The sequence below is a fragment of the Balaenoptera acutorostrata genome, chromosome 1 (assembly GCF_949987535.1).
Source record: "Balaenoptera acutorostrata chromosome 1, mBalAcu1.1, whole genome shotgun sequence".
Taxonomy (NCBI): Eukaryota; Metazoa; Chordata; class Mammalia; order Artiodactyla; family Balaenopteridae; genus Balaenoptera; species Balaenoptera acutorostrata.
The window spans coordinates 14,321,089-14,348,141 of NC_080064.1; the positions used below are offsets into that span (position 1 = coordinate 14,321,089).

General features: G+C 51.2%; 1 protein-coding gene across 4 annotated transcripts in view; it reads left to right on the forward strand.

Moving 5' to 3' along the window:
• Positions 1-17,309: 17,309 nt before the first annotated feature.
• Positions 17,310-27,053, forward strand: part of PAX7 (paired box 7) — a 104,072-nt gene continuing 94,328 nt past the window's right edge. The window contains exons 1-4 of one of the 4 annotated variants that reach the window (XM_007175019.2): positions 17,310-18,120; positions 20,654-20,889; positions 21,460-21,589; positions 22,594-22,728. In XM_007175019.2, coding sequence (XP_007175081.1) covers positions 18,036-18,120; positions 20,654-20,889; positions 21,460-21,589; positions 22,594-22,728 — 586 coding nt within the window. In that variant the 5' untranslated portion in view covers positions 17,310-18,035. The remainder of the gene's footprint in view (positions 18,121-20,653; positions 20,890-21,459; positions 21,590-22,593; positions 22,729-27,053) is intronic. The other 3 variants (XM_007175020.2, XM_057531634.1, XM_057531635.1) reach the window with 3 other exon arrangements.

The window sequence follows — 27,053 nt, forward strand, 5'->3', positions numbered from 1 at the left end:
TTTAAAAAATAAATAAATTTATTTATTTATTTATTTTTGGCTGTGTTGGGTCTTTGTTTTCTGTGCGAGGGCTTTCTCTAGTTGCGGCAAGCGGGGGCCACTCTTCATTGCGATGTGCAGGCCTCTCACTATCGCGGCCTCTCTTGTTGCGGAGCACGGGCTCCAGACATGCAGGCTCAGTAGTTGTGGCTCACGGGCCTAGATGCTCCGCGGCATATGGGATCTTCCCAGACCAGGGCTCGAACCCGTGTCCCCTGCATTGGCAGGCGGATTCCCAACCACTGCGCCACCAGGGAAGCCCAGTAATAACTCTTAATGCATTATCTGACTTAACCAATTAATTCTCACAGCAACCCTTTTTTAAAAAATGGCATTATTACATTATTTCCTTTTTTAAGAGGAGGAAACCCAACACACCTAAGTGACCCAGATGATTAGCACATTTGAAGCTGTCAGCCCATGTTTCAGCCAGCCCTGTCTTCAGTGCTCCCTGCCCTCCCATCCGAGCCACAGGCTGCCTGAGGGGAACACCAGCCTCAAAACCGCAGGTATAAGTATATGCATGCAATAGAATATTATTCAGCCATAAAAAGGAATGAGGAGCCGATTCCTGCTACAACACAGATGAAGCAGGAAAGAGTTATGCTGAGCAAGGGATGCCAGACACTAAAGGACACGTATTTTATGGTTCCATTGATAGGAAATATTCACAATAGGCAAATCTACAGAGACGGAAAGTAAATTAGTGGTTACTAAGGGCTGGGGTCAGGGGAGGAATGGGGAGTGACTACTGATGGGTATGTGGTTTCCTTTTGGAGGGGTGAGAATGTTCCAGAACTACATAGTGGTAATGGTTACACAGCATTGTGAATGTACTAAATGCCACCATATAGTACAGTTTAAAATGGTTAAAACATGGTGTGTTTTATATATATGTGTGTGTGTGTTTTCCCACAATTGTTTTAAATGTAAAGAAAGAATGAGAGACAAAGAAAGAAAGAAAGAAAGAAAGAAAGAAAGAAAGAAGGAAGGAAGGAAGGAAGGAAAGAAAAAGACAGAAAGAAAGAAAGAGGAAGGGAGGAAGGGAGGGAGGAAGGAAGGAAGGAAGGAGAACAAAGAAAAGGAAAGAAAGAAAAAGGAAGGAAGAGAGAGGAAGGAAGGAAAGAAGAGAGGGAGGGAGGGAGAGAAAAACCAGTCTGACTCCTCTGGGCCAGGAGTGTATGTGAACATCTTTTTCTTTCTTTTTCTTCCATCTCTCCATTTTGGAATATTGTTTGCACAGCAAACCAATCAAAAAAGGAGGAGGAGGAGGGGGAAAGGAGAAGGAGAAAGAAGAAAAAAACAACAGCTCAAACCACTGGGACAGCTGAGTCTCGCCGACGTTGTGGGGAATCAACAGGTCAAAAAGGTGATGCGATCGGTCTGTCAAAGGGTTATTTTGTCTACACAACACGGCACAGCTGGTTCGAAGTTTGGGGTTTTGTTTTCTTTTCCCTCGATTCGACTGGCTGCTTTAACTTGGTGAATAAGCAATTTGAGAATGACTAAGGAAAAATAATATTTTTACTCAAGCCCAGGTTTCCAAATTGCCCAATTAATAGAAGAGGGAAAGTCCTTTCTTTGAAGGATTTGGCCTCAGGCATTTGAAGCCAGAGTGAGTTTTGGTCCCACTCCAAGCGATGGGAAAATGATGCAAGGGGAGCCCATGGGGCTTCACTGTTCCCTGGGGCCAAGAGAGGAGGGTTTTATATAACAGGTGTGCCAGAGGGCTCATCACAGCATTATTTATCCTGGGGGTAGGCGAAAGCAACCACAGAAGTCTCAACTGGGATAGCTAATGACACTGCACTCTATCCATACAATGGAACATGATGCAGCTATTAAATATGCTGTCTGGATTAAAATAAAGAAGAATAAAACAACTGAGAACATGAAGATATATTTTCCTATAGATTTGAGTAAAAATAGCACTTGAACCCATAGTAGGATTGCAAATGTAGGTACAGGGAAAATATTAGAAGCAAATACATGAAAACAAGAAAATGCAGAGAATGATGTCGTGGTAGGCAGTCTTTATTTCATTCTACGTACTTTGCAAAGAGCAAGTGTTGCTTTTATAATCCAAAAACACTGTTTTCAAATATTTTCAGGGAATATCAAGGACCAGCCTTCCCTTTGAGATGGCTTCCAGCTTGCAAAGGGACTAAACTCTTTGCTCTATGCCTGTCATGGCAGCCGCAGTGGGGGAAATCCAGATCACAGGCAGAGAAGCCATTTAGCTGCAGGCTGCTCCTGGCCACCTCCCAAAGATGCTGCCTCAGCAGACAGCAGCAGACAAACCCAGTCCTAGAGGGCAATGGAGTCTGGGGGGGGGGGGGACGGACACATAGCCTCCCTCCGGGAGTACATGGTCCTCTCCATTCTCTGGTTCCACCCATGATGGAATTCTTTCTCAGAGAGAATCAGGACCATCCTTTCCAATCTGAGTGTAGGTGGTTCTCCCCCACCCCCACCTCCCATGCCGCCTTCTATCTAATGCTTTCCACTCTTGCTTCAGCCGCTTAACTGGTCGGGTGTCCTTGGGCAAGTCATTTGAATCACCACTGTTAAAAAGAAATACAGTCTGCCCTCTGTCGCCACGGATGCCGAACCCACAGATACGGACCCGCAGATACAGAGGGTGGGCTGTACTCTGCTGTGTTGTGCCATTTTACATAAGGGACTCAAGCATCCGTGATTTTTGTACCCATAAGGGCTCCTGGAACCAATCCCCCATGCATGCTGAAGAGGGGCAAACGTAGTTGTTCCAGTAAGATTCAAATGAGCAAGCCCTCAGAACTCCAGTCTCGCCTGTGACTTTAACCCTGCATTCAGGCCACTCTGGTCTACTTAGTCACCTATCTGGACAACGCTCTGAGGCAGGTGCACCTCTACCGATGAGAAACAGCTGCCCAAAGCCGCACAGCTGGAAGACGGCAGAGTCGGGATTTGAACCCAGATCCCTGGACCCAGAGTCAAAGCCCCTTTGAATTGTTTCTCAGTTTTGTGTCTACACTGTCCCTCTGGCTATGCTGCGGCTTGGCGATAAATGTCACATCTGTTTCAGTAAACATTTGTGACAAATCTTTAATAATAATAAACATTGATTGGGCAACTACTAAGTGTCAGCCGCTGTGCTAAGTGTTTTCCACACATCACCTCATTTAACCTTTCATCAGTGGGCATTCTCATCCCCATTTTACAGAGGAAGAGATGAAGGCACAGACAGTCACCTAGTATCACACAGCTGGAGAGTCAGGGGATCTGAACTCAAGAGGGTCGGATGTGTAGAAGATTAAGATGATTAGCTCTATGGCTTGGGACTTACAGCTGGGATCTATATAGGACTGGGGGTAATGGTTCTAAACTGACTGCCCTGGGTTGGTTCAGCCAATAAGGCCACCGGAAATCTTGACCCAAGGATCTGGCTTACAGGTGGGCAGCAGTGCCCTGGGCCTAAAGCTGTTGGTACCCTGGGTCTCCCATCACTCAGCAGAGGTTGTAGGGGCAGGGAGCACTAGCCAGGCACGGACTGGTGGACACTGTGACCCCGCTGTAGGTCAGCGGACATCACCTAGCTGAAGAACACAAGGTACGATGCTCTTTACCTTGCAGCCCGAGCACATGGCCCACCGGCAAAGTGTAGGTGTTCGCTTCCCAACTTTTCACACAACATGGCATGCACAGAAACTGATAATACTTGGGATAAATCAGACGTGCGGCTGGAGGCAACTGGCTCAGCCCCCCACTCGCACCCCAAGTTTGGGGGGTCGGATCTTGGCACACGAAGTGGGAGGCTTGGTTCAGGAGCATCCCTCCACTGCCCTCTCCTACCCCTACCCTCTAGGACTTACTTTTCAGTTGAAGGAAAAATAAAGAATTTGCCTCTGGAGGGTTTTTAAAGGACTCCCAGTTCATTCCAAGGACACTCTGCTTTCATGCAGATTCCTAGCTTTAGTGTAAAAGCTTCGGTGTCCATGAACACTTGAAGAAATGTTTGACTTTCCAATGAACACATTTGAATAGCCCATAATTCATATCAAGCATCTTTTCCAACCACAATGCTATGAGATATAGAAATCAACTACAAGAAAAAAACTAAAAAACACAAATACACGGAGGCTGAATGGTCCATATTTTGCAACTCACAGCAACCAACCCAGGATCAGTCAACACTTTTTGGTTAACATATCTTTCAGGGAATAAAGACAACTGAAGTCCACTTCTTTTATCTGTATCCGTCTGCATCTTCTATGGATTTCAGCCCACATCAGTCTTTAGAGCACAGACATGCACAAGTGTGCACCCCCACACATTCTCTCTTTACAATTCTGTGAGTTTCTTCCCTAAAATTAATCAATATATGAAACACAGCTCTGGGAACCTTCTCAATCAAACCCAGCTCTGGAAATTCAGAACAGAAGGAAATGTTCAGATTCCAAATCACAGATGCAGGCTTAGGGACCCTTAGACCCTATAATTAAACAGAGGAGCACACTGGGGCCCAGAGGGGAAGTGACTGGCCCAAGGTCATCTAGTGAATCTGTGCTGGAGCCCAAGTGGGTCCCAGGTCCCCTGGCTCCCAGTCCAGCACTGCCCAGAGAGGCACAAGAATCAAGGTCATTGTCTAAATTGCAAGGAGATGAATACACTTCTCCATCCCCGAGGAGAGCCAATGGAGGGAATCTTCACAGGCACAATTGCCACAAAAAGTTTTCAAAGATTTTCCTAACCTAATATATGTAAAGAAATCTTTGGAGAGCATTCCCCATTAATCAGCTGTCAGCAGCGTTCTAAGGGAGGGGAGGGGAGGGGAGACTAACGCATTTCCCAGAGCCTGTCTTCCGGATTTCAAAAACGAGTTTAGCAGAGCCAGTCACTTTGGGGGCATCTGAAAAAAAATGAGAAATGCCTCTCACGCCGTCAAATACTCTAACCCAGCACCATGATCCCTCTGATTTAGTGACCCTCACCCTTTACATAAATCAGAATCATCTGGAAGGCTTGTTAAAACACAGATCACTGCCCCCTACCCACCCACCCACCCAGAGTTTCTGATCAAGAAGGTCTGGCATGGGTCCTGAGAAGCTGCGTTTCTAACAAGCTCCCCGATGATCTGATGCTGCTTGTCCGGGGAACCACACTTTGAGAATCAGTGTTCTCCGCCATTGAAGCCATTGGAATGGTCCAGACAAAAGAGTGAGAAAAACTACTTTCATCTGGGAGGTGAATAACACAGTGGTCGGGCATAAGACTCCAAGTCAAGCAGAGGTACTGGTACCTGAGCTCTACCATAAACTGCAGGAGTGCCAGCCCTGGGGCTGGCATATCATAGGTGTAGGGTAAAGGTGTGTTTCTGGATGCTGTCTTGGTTGTTGGGTGGAGGTAAATCACGCGTAAACTATGCCAGTGCTTCCCCACTCCCTAAGTGGAAAGGAAGGGACAAGGGTCTAGGAGAACATCAAGAATGACCCATGAATCTCATTTCTTTGCCTTGATACTGGCTTAGGGGGTAATTAGGTGCTGAGGCACCAACATGGGCCCCAAGTCTGTTTCTTTTCATTTGTAATAACTTTCACGTGGATGTCCTTATTCTTTAAAGTTATTATCCTCATTATAGAACATTCAGAAAATGCCTGGGGGCCAAAAAAAGAAAAATATCACCCATAATCTCACCCCTTAGTTGTACTTACTCATCATTTTGGTCAACATTATTAACGTTATTCTGGGGTTATTTTTCTTTATTAAAATTTATTTATTTTATTTCATTTATTTTTGGCTGTGCTGGGTCTTCGTTGCTGTGCGCAGGCTTTCCTAGTTGCGGCGGGCAGGGGCTACTCTTCGTTGCGGTGCGCAGGCTTCTCAGTGTGGTGGCTTCTCTTGTTGCGGAGCAGGGGCTCTAGGTGCGTGGGCTTCAGTAGTTGTGGCACGCAGGCTCAGTAGTTGTGGCGCACGGGTTTAGTTGCTCCACGGCATGTGGGATCTTCCCGGACCAGGGCTCGAACCCGTGTCCCCTGCATTGGTAGGCGGACTCTTAACCACTGCGCCACCAGGGAAGTCCTGGGGTTATTTTTCTACGCATAAGTTTTTTGGGTTTTTTGTTGTTTTTTGTTTGTTTGTTTTTTAAAGTAGGATCATGCTGTTTTGGACGCTGCTTTTTTTTCACTCAATGTTTCGTGAACATTTTGCCAAGTCATTAAAAATTCTGAGAGGTAGTATAGTTCAGTTAAGAAGACAGACCTTCGGGGAATTCCCTGGCAGTCCAGTGGTTAGGACTCAGCATTTTCACTGTTGGAGCCTGGGTTTGATCTCTGGTCGGGCGGGGAACTAAGATCCCAGCAAGCCACGCAGAGCGGCTGGGAAAAAAAAAAAAAAAAAGACAGACAGACCTTGGATCCAGACTACCTGAGTTCACACTGAGGTCTGCCATTGACTAGGTAAGAGACCAAGGAAAAGTTAACCTCTCAGTGCCTCCTATTCTTCCCCAACTGGGATGATAATGTTAGTATTTATCTCAAACAGTTGTAAGAATGAAATGAGCTAAGCATTTAGAATGGTTGCTAGCATGGAGTGAAAGAAACATTACCCAAATGTTACTTCTTTCATTACGTGTCTTTGTCATGGTTCCAGAGTACTCCACTATATGGAAGTTTCATAACATATTGGCAATATCCTCTTATTAAAGATTTTTTCCTGTTTTCCCTACTGTAAAAAAAATGTGATGAACATGCTTGTATCTTTGCCCGTATGCATGATAAATTCCTAGAAGTACAAAGTGATGGCCCGAGGATGGTTCTAAACATTTCCAGAGCTTCTGAAACATACTTTCCAAGCTGCCCTTCAGAAAGCTGATACCAATGTACTCTGCCACAAACAGTATATGAGAGTCCCCGCTTCCAGAACCCTAAGCAACCCTGGATGGTATCATTTTCCCCCTCACAACTGCCACTGTGATGTATGAGCATGGTAACTCATTAATTTCTTTTCTTAGGTATCTGGTAAGACCGACAATTTTTTATACGCTTCTAGCCCTCACATATGTCTTCAATAAATTGCCTGTCCATGTCCATTGACCAGGTGTTGTTCATCATCCTCATTGATTTGCAAGAGCTCTTTATATAGCAAAGACATTAACCCTTTGCAGCAGAGATGTTGAAGGTATATTCTCCAGTTTGTCATTTGCTTCTCAATTCTATTTTTGGTGGGTTTTTCCACCTTGTGTGTTACTTCATTCTCCTCAGGTCCATTTGGTAACCAACCAGGGTAGCCATAGTTTCCTCCCCCATCAGCATCTTTCCTGCCCAGTTCCATCAGCCTAGGGCCCTTTTAAGTTTGTAGCCTGGGGCTGTCCCTTGGACTTACTGCCCCCTACATAATGAAAAACCCCAGATTGGAGAGTGGTCTCTCAGATCTCTCCAGAAGTCCGAGATGACCCCAAATCTGCTGGGCTCCTACCCCTGCTGGCTGCACAGGTCACAGGTCATCACGCCCCAGTGAGCCCCAAAAAGGATAACTCAGTCCCCCTGGTGATAGCAGTTGATGCCAGCCAACTGGTTTGGCAGCTTGCATTTCTAAATTTCCCTGATAACTTTTGGTGGAATGTAGGTTATAGCCCAGGACTGCAAGAGGAAAAATACTATCCAGTTGAGGAAAGCAATGAGAGCTGTCCTTACTGAGCCCTACTGAGTGCCATTCGCTATATGTGCCTTCTCTCTCCAGCAATCCCCACAAGTTGTTTCTGTACTCATTTTTAAAATGAGGAAATGGAAGTTCAGAGAGGTTAAGTCACTTGCCCCAGGAAACCCAGCTCCTGAGGACTGAGACCGAGATTAAAATGGAGCTCATCAGGATTTAAAGCCTGTGTCCTCTTGCAGAGCCCCACTCACTGGACCTACCTGGATTTAACCCCCAGTTTGCCACCTGCTTGCTCTATGACACCAGGAGAGTTGCTTCACCCCCTCATCTTCAGCTTTCCTTTATCTGGGGAGCATAATAGCCTGCCTCTACCACACCATATTGAGGTGAGAATCAAGTTTTTAAAACATGGACATGAAAACTCCATAAACTGTGAAAGTGTTCAACAAAGGTGTAAATGCTAGATGAGTTCCACAGAATCACTCATTCACTCACAACCTTACAATTTATGTCAAGTTGTATCAACTTGACTCCATCATATATAGCCGGATGCTTATATTTACAGGACAGATCACCAACCCCCTTCTCACCCTCATAAACACACTCAATCATTCATTCAACAAATAATCACTGTTTTCCACGTCCTGGGGGGAGAGGCAAACTGGGTCTGTAACTTTAGGGAACAGAACTAACGCACACACATGCACACGTACTCATGCACACACCGTACACACACGCACACACCACGCACGTGTGCACACACATTCTCATCTCCATTTGAGTTTTCCTTTTGAGTGTCTTTCTCTTCATGGCTGGGAACCTTGACTCTTCTGAGGTCTCAGAGACATGGAATCCCTGAGTTCACTTGAAACCAGGTCCCCACACCTTCCCCCTCCTCCAGTGAGCCCAGCCTTCCCGACACATGGCAAATCCGTGTTCATCTGAGTCCCCATACCTGGGGGTACAGGGAGGGCAAGTGTGGCCCTGCCCTTCCAGAACGTTGCAGCCAGAGGCACCTCAGCTTCTACCCAGCAGAGCATCCCACAGAGGCAAAAATGAGGCCCTTCAAGATCCAACTGTGCCTGCCCTGCAGATTAGATTCTTCTCTGCCTTTAAACCGACACTACTTGTGTCAATAAGGATAAATCTCAGAAACATTATGTGGGGCAAGAAAAGCAATTTTCAGGGTGAAACCTACAGTATACCATTACATAAACTGTAAAACCCACATATTTTGGGCTTCCCTGGTGGTGCAGTGCTTGAGAATCTGCCTGCCAATGCAGGGGACATGGGTTCGAGCCCTGGTCTGGGAAGATCCCACATGCCACAGAGCAACTAGGCCCGTGAGCCACAACTACTGAGCCTGCGCGTCTGGAGCCTGTGCTCCGCAACAAGAGAGGCCACGATAGTGAGAGGCCCGCGCACCGCGATGAAGAGTGGCCCCCACTTGCCACAACTAGAGGAAGCCCTCGCACAGAAACGAAGACCCAACACAGCCAAAAATTAATTAATTAATTAATTAATTTTTTAAAAAAAACCCCACATATTTCAATGTAAAAAGATAGTAAAATTATAAAAGCATGTATATTACTTTCCTGTGACTGCAGTAACAAATTACTACAAACTTGGTGGCTTAAAACAATAGGAACTTATTCTCTCACAGTTCTGGGGGTCACACTATCACTGGGCTAAAACCAAGGAGTCACAAAGCCAAATCTATCCCTTACTTCCTTCAGTTTCTGGTGGCTGCCAGCATTCCTTGGCTTATGGCCACTTCACTCCTATCTCTGCCTCCATGGTCACAGCGCTGTGTCCTCTGTCTGCGTCAAATCTCTTTTTTCTCCTCTCTTATAAGGGTACTTGGGATGATATTTAGGACCCTCCCAGATAATCTAGGATAACTTCCCCATCTCAAGATTCTGAACTTAGTCCCCTCTGCAAAAATCCTTTTTGACTTTAAGGTAACGTTGACAGGTTCCAGGGATTAGGACCTGATACCTCTGGGGGCTGTTATTCAGCCTCCTTCAGCATGTATAGAAATGATACACATCAAATTCGTGACTGTAGTTTCTTCTAGGGGAAAAGAAAGAGAATGATGGAGGGGAGGAGAGCATGAGGGTACCAACCGTGTCTGTAGGTGCCAATTCTATTTAATGTCTGTGTGAAATACTTAATAATTAAAAAAAAAAAAGTTTTAAACACTGCCACCTCCTAGCAGTGTGACCCTGGGCAACTTTTTTCACATTTCTGGACTTTGATCTCCTCCTCTGTAATATGAGGATACTGAAACCTTCTTCATGAGTGTGTAGGAGCATTCAATAGTATAATGTTTATAAAGTGCCTGGCAGGTGTCTGGCTCATCATAAGTCATCATTATTATTATTGCTGTTGTTGCCTTTCTGAAATTGAGGAGCATTTTCTACAGCACACCTATGCGCACGTGTGGGCACGTGTGTGCGTGCACGTGTGGGCATGTGTGTGCGTGCACATGTGCGCGCACACACACACACACACACACACACACACATACTTCCTGAGTGAGAGAAATAAGTTTTTCTGCTCCAAGCTCTGGTTTCTGAAACTCAGCATTGGTAGGGAGGTGGGGTGAACAGGCGAGCTGAAAACTACAATGGTGGAAGCGGGGGGAGCCCCTTTGCAAAGGCACTTTTTGATCTGCTCTAACTGCCGCTATAGAGAATTAGATGGAATTCATTTTTATGATGAAGGAATTAATGGTTATGGAGAGAATCGGGTTCAGGTGGAAGACTTGAATCCAAAGAAGGGAATAAAGCCTTGAAATTCAAATGAAAAATTATTATATAAGCATAAAGGAAACCTATTTTACACCTGTAAGACTAAATGTATAAATATGAACCAAATGCTCCCTCTGGGAAATGGGGATTGTGCTTTTAATTCACCTAGACAAATATGAAGTGCTCTCTCCCTTCCATCTATACATTCCAATGAAGACCTGGCACCTGCCGGGGGCTCCAGAGTACCCCCCAGACTGGCCACCTCCTCCCTCAGGCTAGGCACCTTCTGACTTCCCCAGAGCCCCCAGGAGGGGGCTGGGCTCCTGAACCTGCATCCCTGGACAAGGTCATCTCAAAGGCTCCCTTCCAGCTCTGGCATGCTCTGGTCCTGCTGTCCCCATCCCCCAACCCACCCACATGGACTCCCATACAAGATATAATATCTTATGGTCGTTAGGATGTTTCAGCTTCATTCATTCATTCAACAGCACCTTCTGAGCCCCTGCCATGTACCAGTCTCTGTGTTCAGTTCTGGTGATTACCCAGTTTACAAAAAGGGGAAACAGAGGCAGCAAGAGATGAAACGGGAGCAGGAAATAGGGCAAGCTTTAGAGTCAAGGAAGCCTAAGTTAAAATCCCTTCCGTACCACCTGATAGCTCTTTGACCTTGGACCAGTCTCATTTTGACCTTGGACGTCCCTGAATCTCAGTTTCCCACTCTGTAGAACAGAGATGCTGATATCCACCACCCCAAGTGGCTTTGAGATTAAACGGGCTTGCCTGAATGCCTGGTGCAGGGTTGCCATTCAAAAACACTAGTTATTAACATTTGTGCCCAAGGTCAAAGAATAATGTGATCATTCAATTTAGCCCTTTCTCTAGCATGCTCTGTGTTCTAGCTCAGCCCCAGAACTACAGAGACAAATACAAAAGGAACCCAGTGGCCAACTGTATAGAGGAAGCAGGAAACAAGGGAGCCAGCACTCACTGAGTGCCGACTGCAGACCAAACATTAGCCTAGGTGTTTGCACCCAGCTCACCACTGCTACTCAAGATGGTACAGATTGGCATGTTTTGAGATCCATTTGAGCATCTTTCTCTATGCATATATGGCTATTCACCCTCCTCATGCGCCGAGAGATTGAGAAAGTCTTAGCACACAGAAGGCACACCAAATGTTCAATATCCCTACCAATCACTGGTCTCATAAGATTCAAGCCTAGGTCTCCCAGCCTTTTCCCAAGTCCAGATATCCTGCTTGAGCTAGAATCATTCATTCTTTCATTCATTCATCCATTCATCCAATGAATATTTATTGAACATCTACTAGGGAAATTAGGTGACAGCAGTGAATGAATACACAGAACAAGTGCTCCTGCATCCAGGAGAAGAAAGACCCCTCCTCACTGAGTAGGCCATGATGGAGGAGGGGGCTTCCCAAGGAGAGGAGGACAGAGGAGCCCTAGGGACCAAAGGAACCCCATCCCATCAGCTTCCCCTTAGCAGCAAGCCCATCTGAGGTGGGAACCCGGCAGTGTTTGATCTTTTCATCCTCATTCCAGTCCCACTCTACCCTCCAAAAGCCTGGGGGCCTGGAGGGAAAGTTCGCCTGGGCTTGTGGGCTTCCCTGGAATGTGTGCACAGCCACGAGCTCCGGGCCAGCCGGAGCTGGGAGCCGCCACCCCTTTTTGATTTGTTTAATGAAAATGCTTTGCAGGTTCCATAGATGCTCAGCTGTGATAAGGTAATTGTCTGAGGGCGCAGTCTACAACCCATTAACACTGGACTCAGTGCAACTGAACTTGGAGAAATGATCTAAAGGGGCCGGAGAAGGCAGCCCAGTGCGATCCGACACTTGGTCTTTTGTTCAGGCAGCTGGGAGCTTAGGAGATTTCCCTCCCCAGGCTCCTCAATGGATCCAGCAAAGAGAGATTTCTGTTGCACACACACACATCCATCTCCTCAGATCTGCGTGTGCGCCTCACACACGTAACACGCACACATGCCCATGTACACAGTCATTTGCTCTCATACACTCTCATACGGGTACCCACATGCTCTCAGCCTCACATGTTCCCACATACACACTCCGATACACAGTGACCTCCATCCCACTCCCTTCCCCTTAGGCCACTGGGGCCAGATCAGAGGGGCATTCTCCTCTTCCTGGGGAGGCCCTTTGCCCAAGCCAGAAATGGAAAGGAAAGAGGGGTTAATGGGCAGAGGAAAGGTTTTTACAGATATTGGGGAACACACTGTAAAGATGGCCTTGGCTGCATTTCTGAAAGCCAGTGGAAAAGCAGTTAGCAAGAGAGGGAAGTCCAGAGGAGAAGGGGGGGGTAGGATGGGGATGAGGGGGAGGCCCTAGCAGTCGGCCACATCAAGGTGAGTGACAGAGGCATCTTGGCACCTCTAGGCCTCAGCCTGTCTTACCTCCCAGAATTTCAGGAGGTAAGAAGTTCCCAGGACCAGCCTGAGAAGGAGGAGAAAGAAGAAGCGGGGGGAGGGGAAGGAGGAAGAGAGGGAGGAAAAGGAATAGGTGGGGAGGGAGGAGAAGGAAAGGGAGGAGGAAAAGGAGGATGGAGGGCCAGGAAGAAGAAGGGGAGGAGGAGGCTGCCTGAGATCCTGATGAACGGTGGGCCTGGGAGAAGCCTGATTATGATTATTGTTTTTATTTACTTTGGGAACTGGAATGCAATGCATACGATTCTATTTTTCTGGGGAAAATTAAAATGTCAAGCAGGGACACATCCCAGTTTTCCATTTCTTCCTATTTGGGTTTGGGCAAATATTTCAAGGTCACTCTGAGAATAGTGCTACTTCTTAAGAGGAAAAAATAATAAAAGATTCTGGGGAGTGGGGAGGGAAAGGTGTTCTTTCTCAAGGGTGCCTCTTCCAATGCGGCCCTGAGGAATTCTGGCTTCCGGAACCTGGAGCGCCTGGAGGGAGCCTCCAGAGGGGCCTTTGTTCACGGATATCCCATTTCTCTCCCCACCCCCACCTCTCTCATTATCAAACATTTGAAGACTGAATAATTCCATTTGTCGATGTCTTTGGCCACAGCCTCTGAAAATGCAAAAGACCCCGCCGAAATCAAAACCGCTGGTTTTCAAGGTGGATTTATCACTCTTTAAAGGAAGATTTATTGGGTAATCGCTTTCAAAAAGTGCTCATAGCACAGGGATCTGAAAGAAGGAGTGTCCTCTCCCTTGGGCAGGGGGAAGGGACCACTGGCCACCTGGGAGCCTGGAAAAGGAGCCCCAGTGGTGGCCCTTACTGGTCTCATACTTCCCATCAATTTACAGCCGGAGAAAGGCCAACTTCCCCAGCTGAAGTCAACCTGGGGTCTTGCCCCGACCCTTGGGCCTATGTCTTTCTCTCCCATTTGAATTGGGGTTGGAGGGTTCCATTTGGGAACTTGGGGAAAGAATTCCTATTTTTAGCATTGTTGTGGCCCTTAAAAAAGAGGTGGGGGGAGATCTCAGACCAGACAGGGACAGGTGGAGGTAGGGGCCATGGTTCAAGCCTTTAGAGCACAAGGACGACTGATTTCTGCAAGAAGTGGGTGGCGGTGGGGTGTGGGATGTGTGTGTGCTGGAATCAGACTGGGCTGGGCCCGGACAATCTCCTTTCAAGAGTTTGAGGTAGATGCCAAACACAGGAGGGTCCCTTCCCAAAGGTCTTTGTCCAGCCCCATCTGACCAAAGGGCTCCCCAGGGATTCAGGTCTGAGTTACAGCACCGAGAGCAAGGGAGGCCCATACATACTTCAGGAAACCATGGAGTTGGGGGATGCAGTGGACAAAATGGGCAGTGGAGGAGAGGAAACTGCCGGGGAGACGTCAGAAAGGCAAGGAGGGAATGAGACAGTGGGCGACAAAATGATGGAGGAGCCCATGAAACTGACTGTAGGGGGACAGAGAGGGACAGAATAGTGTGTGTGAGAGACAGACAGATGGAGAAAGGGAGAGAGAGAAGGAGAGGGAGGGGGAAAGAAACAGGGAGAGAGAGATTGGGGTGAGGGGCTGAAGGGAAAACTTTCCCAGCCACTTCCATCCCAACACACACCATCGCGCTTACAGCAACGATTGGAGGTCTTAGGAGTTGATTAACGTCCTATGGGGAGTGAAATGGGGCAAGGGGGTTAGCGAAGGGAACTGAGAGGAGGGGGAGAGATCCCCCCTCCAGCTGCAGCCGCCCCAGCTCCCAGGTGAACTCCCCTTTCCCCTGCTGGATGTGAAATCGCCATTTCACTCCGCCACACTTCTTAATTGTTGCAAAAATCATTTGTGAAATTGGTCTCCAACAGGCGAGAACGGCCAAGCTCATTCCGACAGACACCCCTCTTTCCCTCCCCCTCTGCCTGCCCAGTGGGAGGCCACGGAATCCCCCAGCAGCGGAAACGCAGGGTTGGTGCTGCCAGCGCGGGGTTTAGGGGCGCCTGCTCGGGGGTCTCCCTCGCGACTGGACCTGCCGCTTTGAGTCTTCTGCAGCAGCGGAGGGCGGGGACCAGGCCAACGGTTAGGTGGCCCCCGCGCGGGTCGCCTGGGGTTCCAGTGTCCCCGGCAGCAGCCGATCGGTGGTGGCCCTGAACCGAGGGGTCCAGCTTTGCGTTAGCCCCATCCGGCTTGGCGAGCCCGCGCCAGCGGCCAAGTCCTCCAGGAGGGACTGAGTCTTCAGCGGCCGCTCCTGGCGCGCCCCAGAGGGCTTCTCTCACCCCGGGGAACGGACCAAATCACAGCTCACACCTTCTTGATGGGCACATAGAGCTTTGCTAAGGCAACAAGGAAGAGACTCCAAAACCTAAATGCAGACACAGACCATCACTTAGAAGCACACACTTACTCAAACTGGCATACAAGCCGACAGCAGACCTACACACAAACCCACCTTCACCTGGATACAGACAGACGTGGGCATACACCTATATTCACACACAAACACACTGGCCCGTTCCACCCACAGATACAGAGAAAAGGTGCCTTAAATTCTTACTCGCCAAGACAGAAATTACTGATGGATGAATGAATGAATGAATGAATGAACAATATATATGTGTGTATATTACATACTTAGGTTTGTGTGTGTGTATCTGTGTATATATATAGCCACCTCTGAAGGTCAAGACAGGCCAGACTCTCCAGCAAGATGAGATGTAAAAGGGACTCAAGGCTGACTCATCTTCCCCAGACATCACATTAGAGCTTAAATATCATCTTCCAATCTCTTTTGGGGCCAGTGGATACAGTGGGGTAGCACCTCCAAAAAGGAAAGTGTCCCAGAAAACCTGTAGGGTCCCTATAATTCAGGCAGCCTGGCACCCTGGTTTGGGAAAGGCACTCAGATGTCCTCCTGTCCAATTCTAAAGCGGCTTGGCCTCCCCCCACCTCAATTCTGGGGCCACTGGGGGCGTGAGTTTAACAGCTTTTCAGCAGGCCCCCATTTCCAGAAGGCCTCCCCGACCCCTCCATCCCCACCCCCAGCCGGAGAAGCCCCTGGTACTGGGATAGAGGGGAGAAGAGGGAGTTTGTCACATGCTGAGAGGGGCAAAGGTCACAGGTGAGGAAAATGGGAGGGGAGAGGGGCACACGGGGGCCAGCCTGAGGAGCGCTCCCAGGCCAAGAAGAGGCTGACCCCAGCACCGGGAGAGGGCGGGCAGGGGGCAAGCTGCGGGGTTGGGGGCGAGTTTGAGGGCTGGGTTTATTTTATTGTATTTTGCCTCCAGCGCTGGGCCGGAGACACTCTTTCCCGGGGGAGACAAAAGACCTGCAGTCATGGCGTCCTGCCCCGCTGGGAGGGCGTTTCGCCCCCAGGACTCGGTATCCCCAGGCAGGGACGTCCGGTCACTCTGGCACGGGGAGAGCGAGGGGGAGAGCGGAGAACTGCAGGACCTCCCATCACCCCACTCCCACTCCCCACCGATTAACTGGGGCACCCTCCCCCTCAATCCAACAGTGGAGGAGCTCAGAATTGAGGAGCTCAGGGTGGTACCAAGTCCTGACCGCCCCGTCCCCCCAACTTCCCACCCCTCTGGACCCCCAGATCCTGGGCACCCACTTGCTGTTCCGCCTCAGGGCACCGGACTACCTGCTGGAGAGGGGCTCTGGATGTGGGCCGGGGGCCTGAAGAGGAGCGCGGGTTTAATCCCGGCTGGGGATGGGTGAGGGGAGGGGAGGAAAGAAAGAGATGGGTCCCCTAACACTCCCCGAACCTCTTTCTAAGCACCAGGCCCGGCCATCATTCTGGGCTTCTCAGACTGCAGGGAGCCAGGCAAGAATGGGACACCGGGGCTCAGAGGCTATTTCCCAGAGAAAGTCATAAACCCCTCCCTTGAAGCCACCTAGGCCAATTCCTGGTGGGGCCCACCAGCGGAAACTTCAGAGTGTGTGAGTGAGATGAGGGTGAAGACGTGAAACACAGCGGACTCTGATTCTGGGAGGCTAGAGAAGACGCGAGAATCCAAGGGAGCCACCAACGGGAGGCGGGCATTCCCATGCAGCCGGACTGTAGAGCGGCGCCGTGGGCGACCGGAGGCTGGGGACTCCGCGGACCCGGCCCATTCGTCAAAGGAAGACACTGGGACTGAGTTGGCCCCCTCCCTCCCTCCCCCCTCCCCCAGTCCCCACGCCCCGCCGTTGCTCCCTCTGTTTTAACCGGCAGTTCAAATTCTCCCCCAAAAGCGAGGTGAGCTGGGGATCAGAAAAGAGGAAAAAAATATTCGTTTAAGATTTCTTTTCGTTATTGGTCCTCGGCTGCCTTCCGCCCTGGCCCCCTTCCCTCCTCATGAATAAAAGAAAAGTCCGAACCTATCAGATCTCATTCGCTGCCTCCTCCTCCTCCTCTGCGTACTCCAGTGAGCACTTTTGCACAACTTACCCGGCGGATCGCTCGCCCCCTCGCTTTCCCTCTTCTCCTCCCAACCTCGTCACCCCTTATCGCCTCCCCTCAAGCCCAGAAACCCGAGAGGCACCTTCTTCCCTCCCCAAGTCTTCTGGGGGGCGGGGGTGTGAAAGCTGGTGTGTAAGGGAGTAGCGAGTGTGGTCTGAGAAAGAAGGCGTGGAGAGGAGTGGGAGAGGACAGGGAGGGAGGGGAGCGAGAGCGAGGGAATAAATATATAAATAAATTCGAAAAAGAAATCCACTCCGCAGCCTCTCGGCTCAGAAACTTTGGCCCGGAGCGCGAGAGCGCATCGCTCGCCAGTCCGAGCCTGGGGGCCCTGACTCCGGCCGCGTCCCCCCCAGCCCCGCTCCGCGGCGCGGCCTCGTCTCCCGCTCCTGCCCGGCGCATCCGCCCGCACAACTTCTGGCCCAGCGGAGCGGGCAGAGGAGGCCTTGGGGTTGGTGTGTTTGTTTGTTTGAACTTCGTTGTCGCCACCTTCCCTCCCCCCCACCCCCCCCAACCTCCGCCCCTACCTCACCCCCCTCCCCAGCTTCTGGACGCGAGCGACCGCAGCCGGGGGTGGGGGGATGGGGGTAGGGAGTGTTTGCGGAGGGGAGGGGGAAGAGGTTTAAAAAAAAAAGAAGGAAAGAAAGAGATCGCAGCAGGGGTAAAGGGAGCGGACGGGAAGCGATTTTCGCCGACTCTGGATTCGTCCCCGGCGTGCGCAAGAATGGCGGCCCTTCCCGGCACTGTACCGAGGATGATGCGGCCGGCTCCCGGGCAGAACTATCCCCGCACGGGATTTCCTCTGGAAGGTAAGAGCGTCTGGACTTGCCTCGCTTCCCTCCTCCGCCAGGACCTCGAGGTCCTTGGAGAGGTGGCGATCTTCACGGGGTGGTGGCGGCGCCAGCGGCAGCAGGGGAGTCCCCTTCCCTTCTGGATCCAAGTCCGGGCGCCGGACCCAGGAAGTTTCTGGGACCGACACTTGTCCGTTTTCGCGTGGGTTTCACCCACCCGCGGCCTCAGCTTCACAGGTCCAGGATTCTGGCCTTTACCCGCGGGGCTGAACTCCTAGTAGATTTCGGCTCCTAGTCAATTTCAAGTCCTAGTGAGTTTCAACTCTGTCCACTATTTTTAGATACTTTCCACCTAATACTTTCTCGGCTCTCTGCGTTCGCCAGCTACGTGCTTTCTACTCTTGTTTTGAATTGTTCTTTTCACCTCTGGGATGGTCTTCCAGCCCCTTCTATTTCGAAATACCAACAATGTGTGATATTTTATGCCTAAACTAGGACTCTGCTTTTGGGTCTGGAAACAAACTAATTTGAAACAATAAATAGTAACGATTTTCCCCCAAAAGTTTCCACTCGGGCTTCCGAACTCTGGAAATCTCTCGGGGGAGACCTCAAGACGGCGAGAGGGCAGGGAAATGTCCAGACGAGGGAAAAGTGTTAGTTTTGTAGTGTGTCCTCCCTAAATATCCAGCATCCGGGGTGAGCAGAAGGGACGGGTGGTGAACCGGCTCCGGGCTCTAGCAAGGGCTGGGAGCGCACCTTTCCTGCGTTTTTGTTTTGTTTTCTTTGTAAACTAATAGAAGGCCTTCAACCTGTCAACTGAGGGATCACTTGGCTTCTGGGGGTAGGTAGCCCAGGATGTCAGAAGTGGTTAGAGAGAGGTGCGACTTTTATTTTTTAATTACTCTTCTTATAATTATATGAGCCCCTTGTGCGTGAAGAAGGAGAGAGAAGGCAAGGAGGGGATGGATGGACAGGCAGCCTGAGATCTGGGGAGGGAGGGGGTCCCTACAGCAGCTAGACGGCGCGGGTCCCTGAATTAGACAGAGGCGAGGAGAGTGGCTCCGTGATCAAGTACGCGCGAGCAACCCCGCAGGCGGGAGAGCGCACAAGCCCGGGGATTTGCCGTAGCACTCTCCTGTAGCGAATGCAAGTAAAACAGGCGGCCGAAGACGCGCAGCGGATTAGGACAATATTTGCCCAACATGACGGAGAATACTGAGGAGAGCCGAGTGCCGGTCGCTAAAGAGGCTCTTGAATATAAAGTTGTGCGCTGGAGAGCTCTCCAGCGCTAATGGCATATCCCGCCACGGAGACCGAGTGACTCTGACTTGGCGACGCACGATTTCTGATTAAATCCGAGGGTGGCTTCAGACACCTACTTTTACGAAGAGGGGTGTGGGGACCGGCAGAGCCAGGGAGGAGGCGGTAGGAACAGCTCGGCAACGGAGCCTCTTCTCGCCTCCTCCCTTCCAATTATACTGTCAGCTCCCTCCACTCGGGCGGCTGTGAAATCGTTCTAATCTGCCAGATCTCCGCAGCCGCCGAGTCCCCAAATTGGGGGGATCGAGGCCGGATTAGTGCACCGGGTGTCCTCCAACCTCCTGGGAGGAAATTGTGTGGACTTTGCATTAAAGCTTCCCAGGCGTTCTCCTCTCCCTAGCACACATCAGGCGAGTCTGTCTTCCTGGTTCCCAAAGTCACCCACACCCAGGGACTCTGGCCCATCTGTGCACCAGCCTCTCTGAACCTGCAGGGACAGTTCATGGGTTTTTGAGGCCAAATAAGTATTTGATTAGAAGCTTGCCGACAATGGGGCATGTCCCCAAATCATCCCAAAACGAAATTCGAACTCTGAGAGGGGTTGGAAGGAAGGAGAGTCCCTCAAGGGGCAGCCAGGTGCCCCCAGAAGCAGCAGCCAACGGCATTCTGTTGCTGGTCCCTCTGCTGTGCCTTGGCTGTTCAGTTATGGGTAGGACGATTCTGCTGCCCAAGCCAGGGCTGTAACTACTAGTAATCAACCAACCCCTTCTGGGCCCCAATAAAATGGATCAGACTTGACCACTTAGAGCATGGAACTGACCAGATGGGCCACATCTCACCCATTATCGGCCTCTATAAAAGGCAAGTGGACCTGCCACCCAAGCTGTGGGTCCAGAGAACCATTGGTCCCAGAGTCCCCAGGCTCTGCCAGTCTCCAGGCTCTGCCCTCTCACCTCTGTCTCTCTCCCTCTCCTTCTCAGAGGCATTCAGATCCCCCAGGTGTGTCCGCATTCCCCATAGTGTGGCAGGACTGGGGACACACAGCATCTGTGGGGACTCTTGCAGCCAACCCTGACCCCTCTCTCCATCTCTGCCAGACCTTCCCTTGGCTTCATGACAGGTTTTTTCCTGACCTCTGAACTGCCACAGCTTCAAATGTGGGGAACTGAGATCTGCTTTCAGGAGTCTTGGGGCTCAAACAAAACTGGAGTTAAAAGGGCTGTACTCAGTGTCTCCTCCCCATCCTCACCCCGTGCCTCTCTTTTTCCTCATCTCCCCCTTCCTTCTCCAGTGTCCACCCCACTTGGCCAAGGCCGGGTCAATCAGCTTGGTGGGGTCTTCATCAACGGGCGACCCCTTCCTAACCACATCCGCCACAAGATAGTAGAGATGGCCCACCATGGTATCCGGCCCTGTGTCATCTCCCGCCAGCTGCGCGTCTCCCATGGCTGCGTGTCCAAGATTCTCTGCCGCTACCAGGAGACCGGGTCCATCCGGCCTGGCGCCATTGGCGGCAGCAAACCCAGAGTGAGTGTCTTTGCTGCAGAGCTGGCAGCCAGCCTTCCCGTGGTTGGGGTATCCTGGCTGTAGCCCCTCTCTCTACCCCGTGTCATCCAGTAGCACCGGGGCGGGGGTCTATATGCTTCCTATGGGAAGGACAGCGGAAGAGGGTCCCCACCCCCAGACATCCTCCATTATTTGAATTTCTCAGGGATGGGGATAACTGATGTCCAGATTGCCTGAGAGGCCAATGAGTCACTCCTGTGCTGTCCCTACATCTGCCCAGACCCCCCATCACCATCCCGGACCGGGGGAAATCTTTCCCCAGTCTTGCCTGGAATAGTGAGGGGGGACGCCAGTCCTAATTAGGTTTCTATTTTATTACCTATCACTACCCTATTCCACATGCCCCAATCCCGGCCGCCTTCCTGGGAGCCAGTAACAGGTTTCTTGAAAGGATAAAGCCAATCTCAGAATGGAGGCATGGTGACCAGAGCCACCAGCCTGGCCTGGGGCTCTTGGGAGGTTGATATTAAAAGTATCTCCCTCCCCCTACCCCATCTTTCCACTCCTACTCTCCCACCTCCACCTCTGAAGCAGGTGGCGACTCCGGATGTGGAGAAAAAGATAGAGGAGTACAAGAGGGAAAACCCAGGCATGTTCAGCTGGGAGATCCGAGACCGGCTGCTGAAGGATGGGCACTGTGACCGCAGCACCGTGCCCTCAGGTGAGAAGGCAGCTGAGCCAGCAGAACTTGCCTGCAGTCTGGCCAGGGCTCAGGTCGTGTGGGGCTGGAGGTGGGAGAGGAGGGGGGATGATGGATGACAGGGAACTCAGAGAAAAGTGAGAAGGAAAAGAACCAGAACGCAAAGAGGGTGAGGGCACAGGAGGGAATCAGAACTGAAAGGAAGATGGGAAGAGGTAAGAAGGAAAGAAAAGAAGTTAGGAAAGGAGGAGAGAGGAGGAGAAGGAAGAAAGAAAGGGAGAAGGACGGGAGGGAGGAAGGAAGGGAGGAAGGGAGAGAGGAAGGAAGGAAGGGAGGGAGGGAAGAGGGAGGGAAATGGGGACAAAGTTATCCTATAAAGTTGGGTGGTAAGGGAAGCTCCCTTGGCGCCTTCTCAGAGAAGTGGCCTAGAGAGATGAGTCTGTCCTAGGAGGGTAGATTGTGATCTCCCTGGATCTCTTTCTCCAAGTCACCATTTCTATTCTGTTGCTGCCACCAGCCCCCAGTGGGTCCCAAATGTGGAGGCCCTGAATCTTGCTGCCTGTGGGGGAGAAAGTGGCCCCAGGTGTCTGTGGTGTACCTGAGCATTCAAGTGTGCAGGGCTGGGATGCACGCCTGAGTGTGGGGACTACAGCATCGGGGGCTGGAGGGCCTCCAGGGAGGTCCTGGGGAGGTGGGTGTGGGTGTGAGTGCATCTAGGGTACGTGACAGTGGAAAGCACAAGTGTGTGCAAGGATGTGATAGGAATGCACTAGGTGGGTTCCTCTGCCACCGCCTTGCCACCGTGTGAGTGCCCCAGGTCTCACGTGTGAGTCTCTACCTGAGTGACTGTACTTGTGCCTCCCAGTAGGTGTAAATGTTCAACGGTGGGGGGGGGGAATGGGTGCGAATCCTCCTGAGTGTATTTAGGGGGGAAATGGGCTCCGCTACTTCTCCCAGGGCCCCAGGCGGCCCCGCTCCACGGCCCCAACGACTTATACTCGCTCTTTTGCCTTTGAATTTCTGAGGTTTAGTGAGTTCAATTAGCCGCGTGCTCAGAATCAAGTTCGGGAAGAAGGAGGAGGACGACGAAGCGGACAAGAAGGAGGACGACGGCGAGAAGAAAGCCAAGCACAGCATCGACGGCATCTTGGGCGACAAAGGTAGGGAGCCGTCCCGGGGCCGGCGACGCCCGAGCCCGCGTCGCCCCGCTCACCAGGGTGCGAGCCAGTGGTGGCGCCTCCGCCACCCGGGCTGGCGGCCAGATCTTTAGCGGGAGGGATCGCAGCCCCCGGAGTAGCCGGGAGCCTCTCGGTGTGTGTGGAGAGCGCCCCCTCGGTGCGCCCCCAGGCCGGCTTGGGTGCGGAGCCTGCGACTCAGTTGCGCGGCGGAGCGGGGTCCAGGCGACCTCTGCGTCCCCGGGGAACCCGGCGGCGGGTCAGGGCTCCGGGCGCCGCAGACCGCGCACTCCGGCGAAGACTCCGGGTCGTGTGTCCTCCGGGGCTGGCGTTTTGGCTGCTAGTGCCGGTGTCGGTGTCGATCTATTATTTATAGGAAACTTGGGCAAGGGGGCGGGGGGCGAGCAAAGAGGAGCCGGCCCCGCGGCTCCCTAAATGAATTTGTTAAGCAGACCCGCACACGCTCTCTAAACGGTCCCTTGAAACCCCGCCTGACAGTTGACTGACCGCTGCAATCAATAAAAATTAGCGAGGGCCGCGTGGGCCGCTGCCTAATTCTCCGTCCTGTGATGCCAGGGCTGAACCGAGACAGCGCGGAGGTAGCGGGAGAGAGGGCAGAAGGGTGCACTTTTTAGGTGCTTTCGTCTTGGGCACGCGCAGGCGGGGCCAGGAGTTGAGGCCGAGTTCTCAGATGCCCAGGGTCGGAGGATCCCAGTGCGGGAGAGAGATTCAGGCTCCACACGCCCTCTCCCCGCTTTTAGCGTGGTTGCCGAGCGGGTCTGGAGTCTGAGCCCCGCTTTTTCTGGAGATGAACTAGGGAAGGCATTTATCTTTCAAGCGCCTGCGCGCCCAGGAAAGGGGACTGTGCTTTTGTTTATTGACGGGGTAAGTTTCAAGAGAAGGGAAAGTCCTTCCTCATTACCACTCCCCTCGCAGGTCTCTTTGAGACTTGGTAAGTGTGCTTCAAGGGGGGATGTGGGTAAAGAAAGAAAAACGGAAGACCCAAAGTCACATAGACTGACGGGAAGAGAAGCTAAGCCTCCAAACACACGCGCAGGGAGGCAGCAGGAAGACAGGAAAGGCAGTGGCCACTATAACCTGCAAAAAAAAATGGTGGATTTGGAAAAGGTGGGGGAGTGTTCTGAACCCTGAAACTTGTAAAAGAGCACAGTTTTCTTTGAGTTTCCTTCCAGGGGTTTCTCCTCTCCTCGCCTCCCTGGAACTCCTAGCCTAGGTCTCCCTCCAGCTTTCAGTAGTCTCTCCCAACCTTGAAGATGAACTTCACAGACAAAGCCCGCTTCCAAAGACAACTCCCAGCGGGGCCCAGCCCTCGCAGGCCTGGTCTGAGGGGGAAGGATGGTGGGGGGGTACGGGCAGCCCGGTGTGGGAGCAGTCTGGAGCTGGGGAAGAAGTGGGCTATTGACATTCAGGGCCCCAAGTGGAGCCCAGTTCCACCGGGGACAAAAGGGCAGGGAAGATAGTGAGCAAGCTGTGCCTGGCACCCCGCTGTGCGGGCCTGCCGGAGGGCCTCGGGGCTGCAGCGGGAGGCGGCCTGGGGCTTCCAAGTAAGCCCCTGGCTCGGCTGAGGCAGCCTAGAGCCCGGGGATCCCTGGCAGGGCGGGGGGGATACCCACTCCTTATTTCAGTTCAGATTGGAAAGGGACTTAGTTGAACTTCTTTTACTTGGGTTGGGGGGGAGAGAACTTGAATAATCTTTCCCTGCGAAATACAGCGCAGCAGACACAGCTTCTGAGAGGTACCCCAGGAGAAGCGAAGGAAGTTTGGTTTTATTTGGAGAGACTGTGTGTGTGTGTGTGTGTGTGTGTGTGTGTGTGTGTGGCAGGGGTATGTCCAATTCAGTCTGTAAGGAAGCACAATAGATAAATTTCTTCTGAGGAAGAAGGAAAGGGAAGGGAAGAGAAGGGAAGGGGTGGGAAGGGAAGTAAAGGAAAGGAAAAGGGTAGCAAGTTCGGTTTGGAAAACCCTTTGGCTCAAAGGAATCCAGGGGTTTCCGGTGCTGATCTGGGCTTATAAAACCAGCAGAAAGGCAACTTCGCTGGATAGAGGTTTTCCCTGCAGTAGAACCAGGGACTTCCAAGTCTCCAAGGGTTTAACGAGGAGGCTGGAGGTTCCAGATGGGAAGGCTGAAAGTACTGGTGCTGAGTCTGGAGAGGAGTTGCAGAAATGAAATGAAAGTGGTGGGCCTGATGTCCAGAAAGCCCCGTGGTTTTTGAGTGACAGTGGGCATGTTGGGCCCTGTAACTGGGAGCTGGATGGCAGTGTAAGCGCATGTCTCTCGGTGTGGCGGTTTGCCCACGGGCCTTTGGATCGGAGCCGTGGATTCTGTGTGGATATGCAGTATGATTGTAGATGGGTGTGATGGGCACTATGACAAGGGGGGATGAGAGAGGGTTGTCTTTCCATCTGTGGGCAAATGGTATCAGCTCCGGATTTGAGTACCTTGGCCAGTGGCTGGCATCCCGGTGAACCACCCAGCTGGAAACTCTCATCTCTCTCCCAGGCCCTGGATGTCAGTTTCATGGCCAAGTTAAGGGTGAAAAGACCTCCCAACCTCCACCCGAGTGGGCCAGATGGGGAGAGGCAGAGATACCCTTGGGCAGAGCAGGGGGAGGGGTGCACACCCACAAACTTTGTTTTGGCTTCTTGCTCCTGACAAATACCTTCTCCGGGGGTTGCCTCTCTCAAGGCGGGGAGCCGCCGAAGAAGGGGTTTAAGAGCTCTCCTCTTTAAGCGCTAAAGAGAGATCCCTCCCTGAGTCCGTTTTTTCCTATCGTCCGCTTGGCATTTAATAATGTTAAGACTTATTAGAGCTGGTAATGAAAACTGGGACTGCTGAATAGGAAACTGTGTTGGAGAGGGGTGTAATAGCTTCCAGGCATGGTAAGAAACTATTTATCCGCAATCAGTCCTCACTCTCAGAGTTTGAAGCACAAACGTTAAGTTGAAGGGTTTTAAAGCAGATTAAATTGAGCTTTTATTTCTGTGCACTTTCATCTCTGAGCAGCTCACTCCTGCTCCCCTTGGGCTGATATTCATGAGGCTGTTCATATTTTTTTTTTTTTTTTTGCTCTTATCCTTGTTAAGACTGAGTTATTAGGATTGTTGGTTGTGAGAATTCTCAGACCGCTTTGGATAGGGGCTCCGGCCATGCTCTGCACACCTGGAAAGGTTCCTTGCCCTCATCCACTTGGACTCTCTCCTCCTCACCCCTTCGAGGATCAGGGGAGAGATAGGCAGGGACTCGACTGGTAAAGGATTTGAGGAGGGATGGGGAAAGAAAAAGATCTTCCCAACCTGAGTCCAGGGAGACTCTTGTGGGAAATTTGATAGGGGTTTGGAAAGAGTCAAACCATTCCTCCGTGGGAGCTGAGGGAGTGAGTGTGAAGAAATAAGCAATAATTTAGAAAAGCAGTAACAACAGTAAAAGAGTAAGAGCATCAATGCCTCTTGCATCTGACAAGGCTCCAGTTTAGGCTGAAACTGACCAGATCAGACCACGTTGGTCTCTAGGGTAGAAGCCCAGCCAGGTCACAATTAATATGAAATAAGGTGGAAATTCACAAGATGAAAAAGAAGAGTGTGCATTTTCGGGAGGGGTGGAGTGGCGACGTCAAAGTCCATCCGGGAATATGCTGACTTCCCGCTCTGAAAGACCATCTGAGGTGGAGGCCAAGGGTGTGCGTGCGTGAAAGGCAGATTTGTATTTCTTTGCATTTTCCCTTAATTTGTTTTTAAAGCAGCAAACTTACAGGTGTGGAGTGAGAAATGACGGAGAAGGATCGGAAAGGAGGGGAGAGCCCGAAGTGTCGGTTTTAGACACTTGTAAAAGGAGGTGGGAAACAATTTAATTTGGCAGAGCTGCGATAGCTGCTAATGCGGTTTTCGGTCGTTTGCTACACTGGAGGAAGCTGTTTTGATTGTGTGTACAAGAACCTGCCAAATTTAATTAGGCTCCGGGGGAGCGAATGAATGGGGGAAGGGGGGCACGGCTCCCCTCAGCCCACACCGTTTTTTCGGTTTCACACCTGGAAGGGGCATTGTTTACTGGCTGGGCGAGAACGGGAGAGGGGAGGGGAGGGGCCTCCAGGGAGAGGGGCCTTGGAAGAGGGAGCGAGGGAGGGGTCGAAGATAGTCCATTTATCAAGAAACAATCTGCATTGATTTATACCAACAAGTTCCCTCCTCTGTAAATGTGTGTTTACAGAAAGGTAATTGACACTCCACCAAATCAAAGGATTACCCCGGGTTGGCAATCTAATCAAACAGAGTCCAGGCGGGATTTGAGGCTG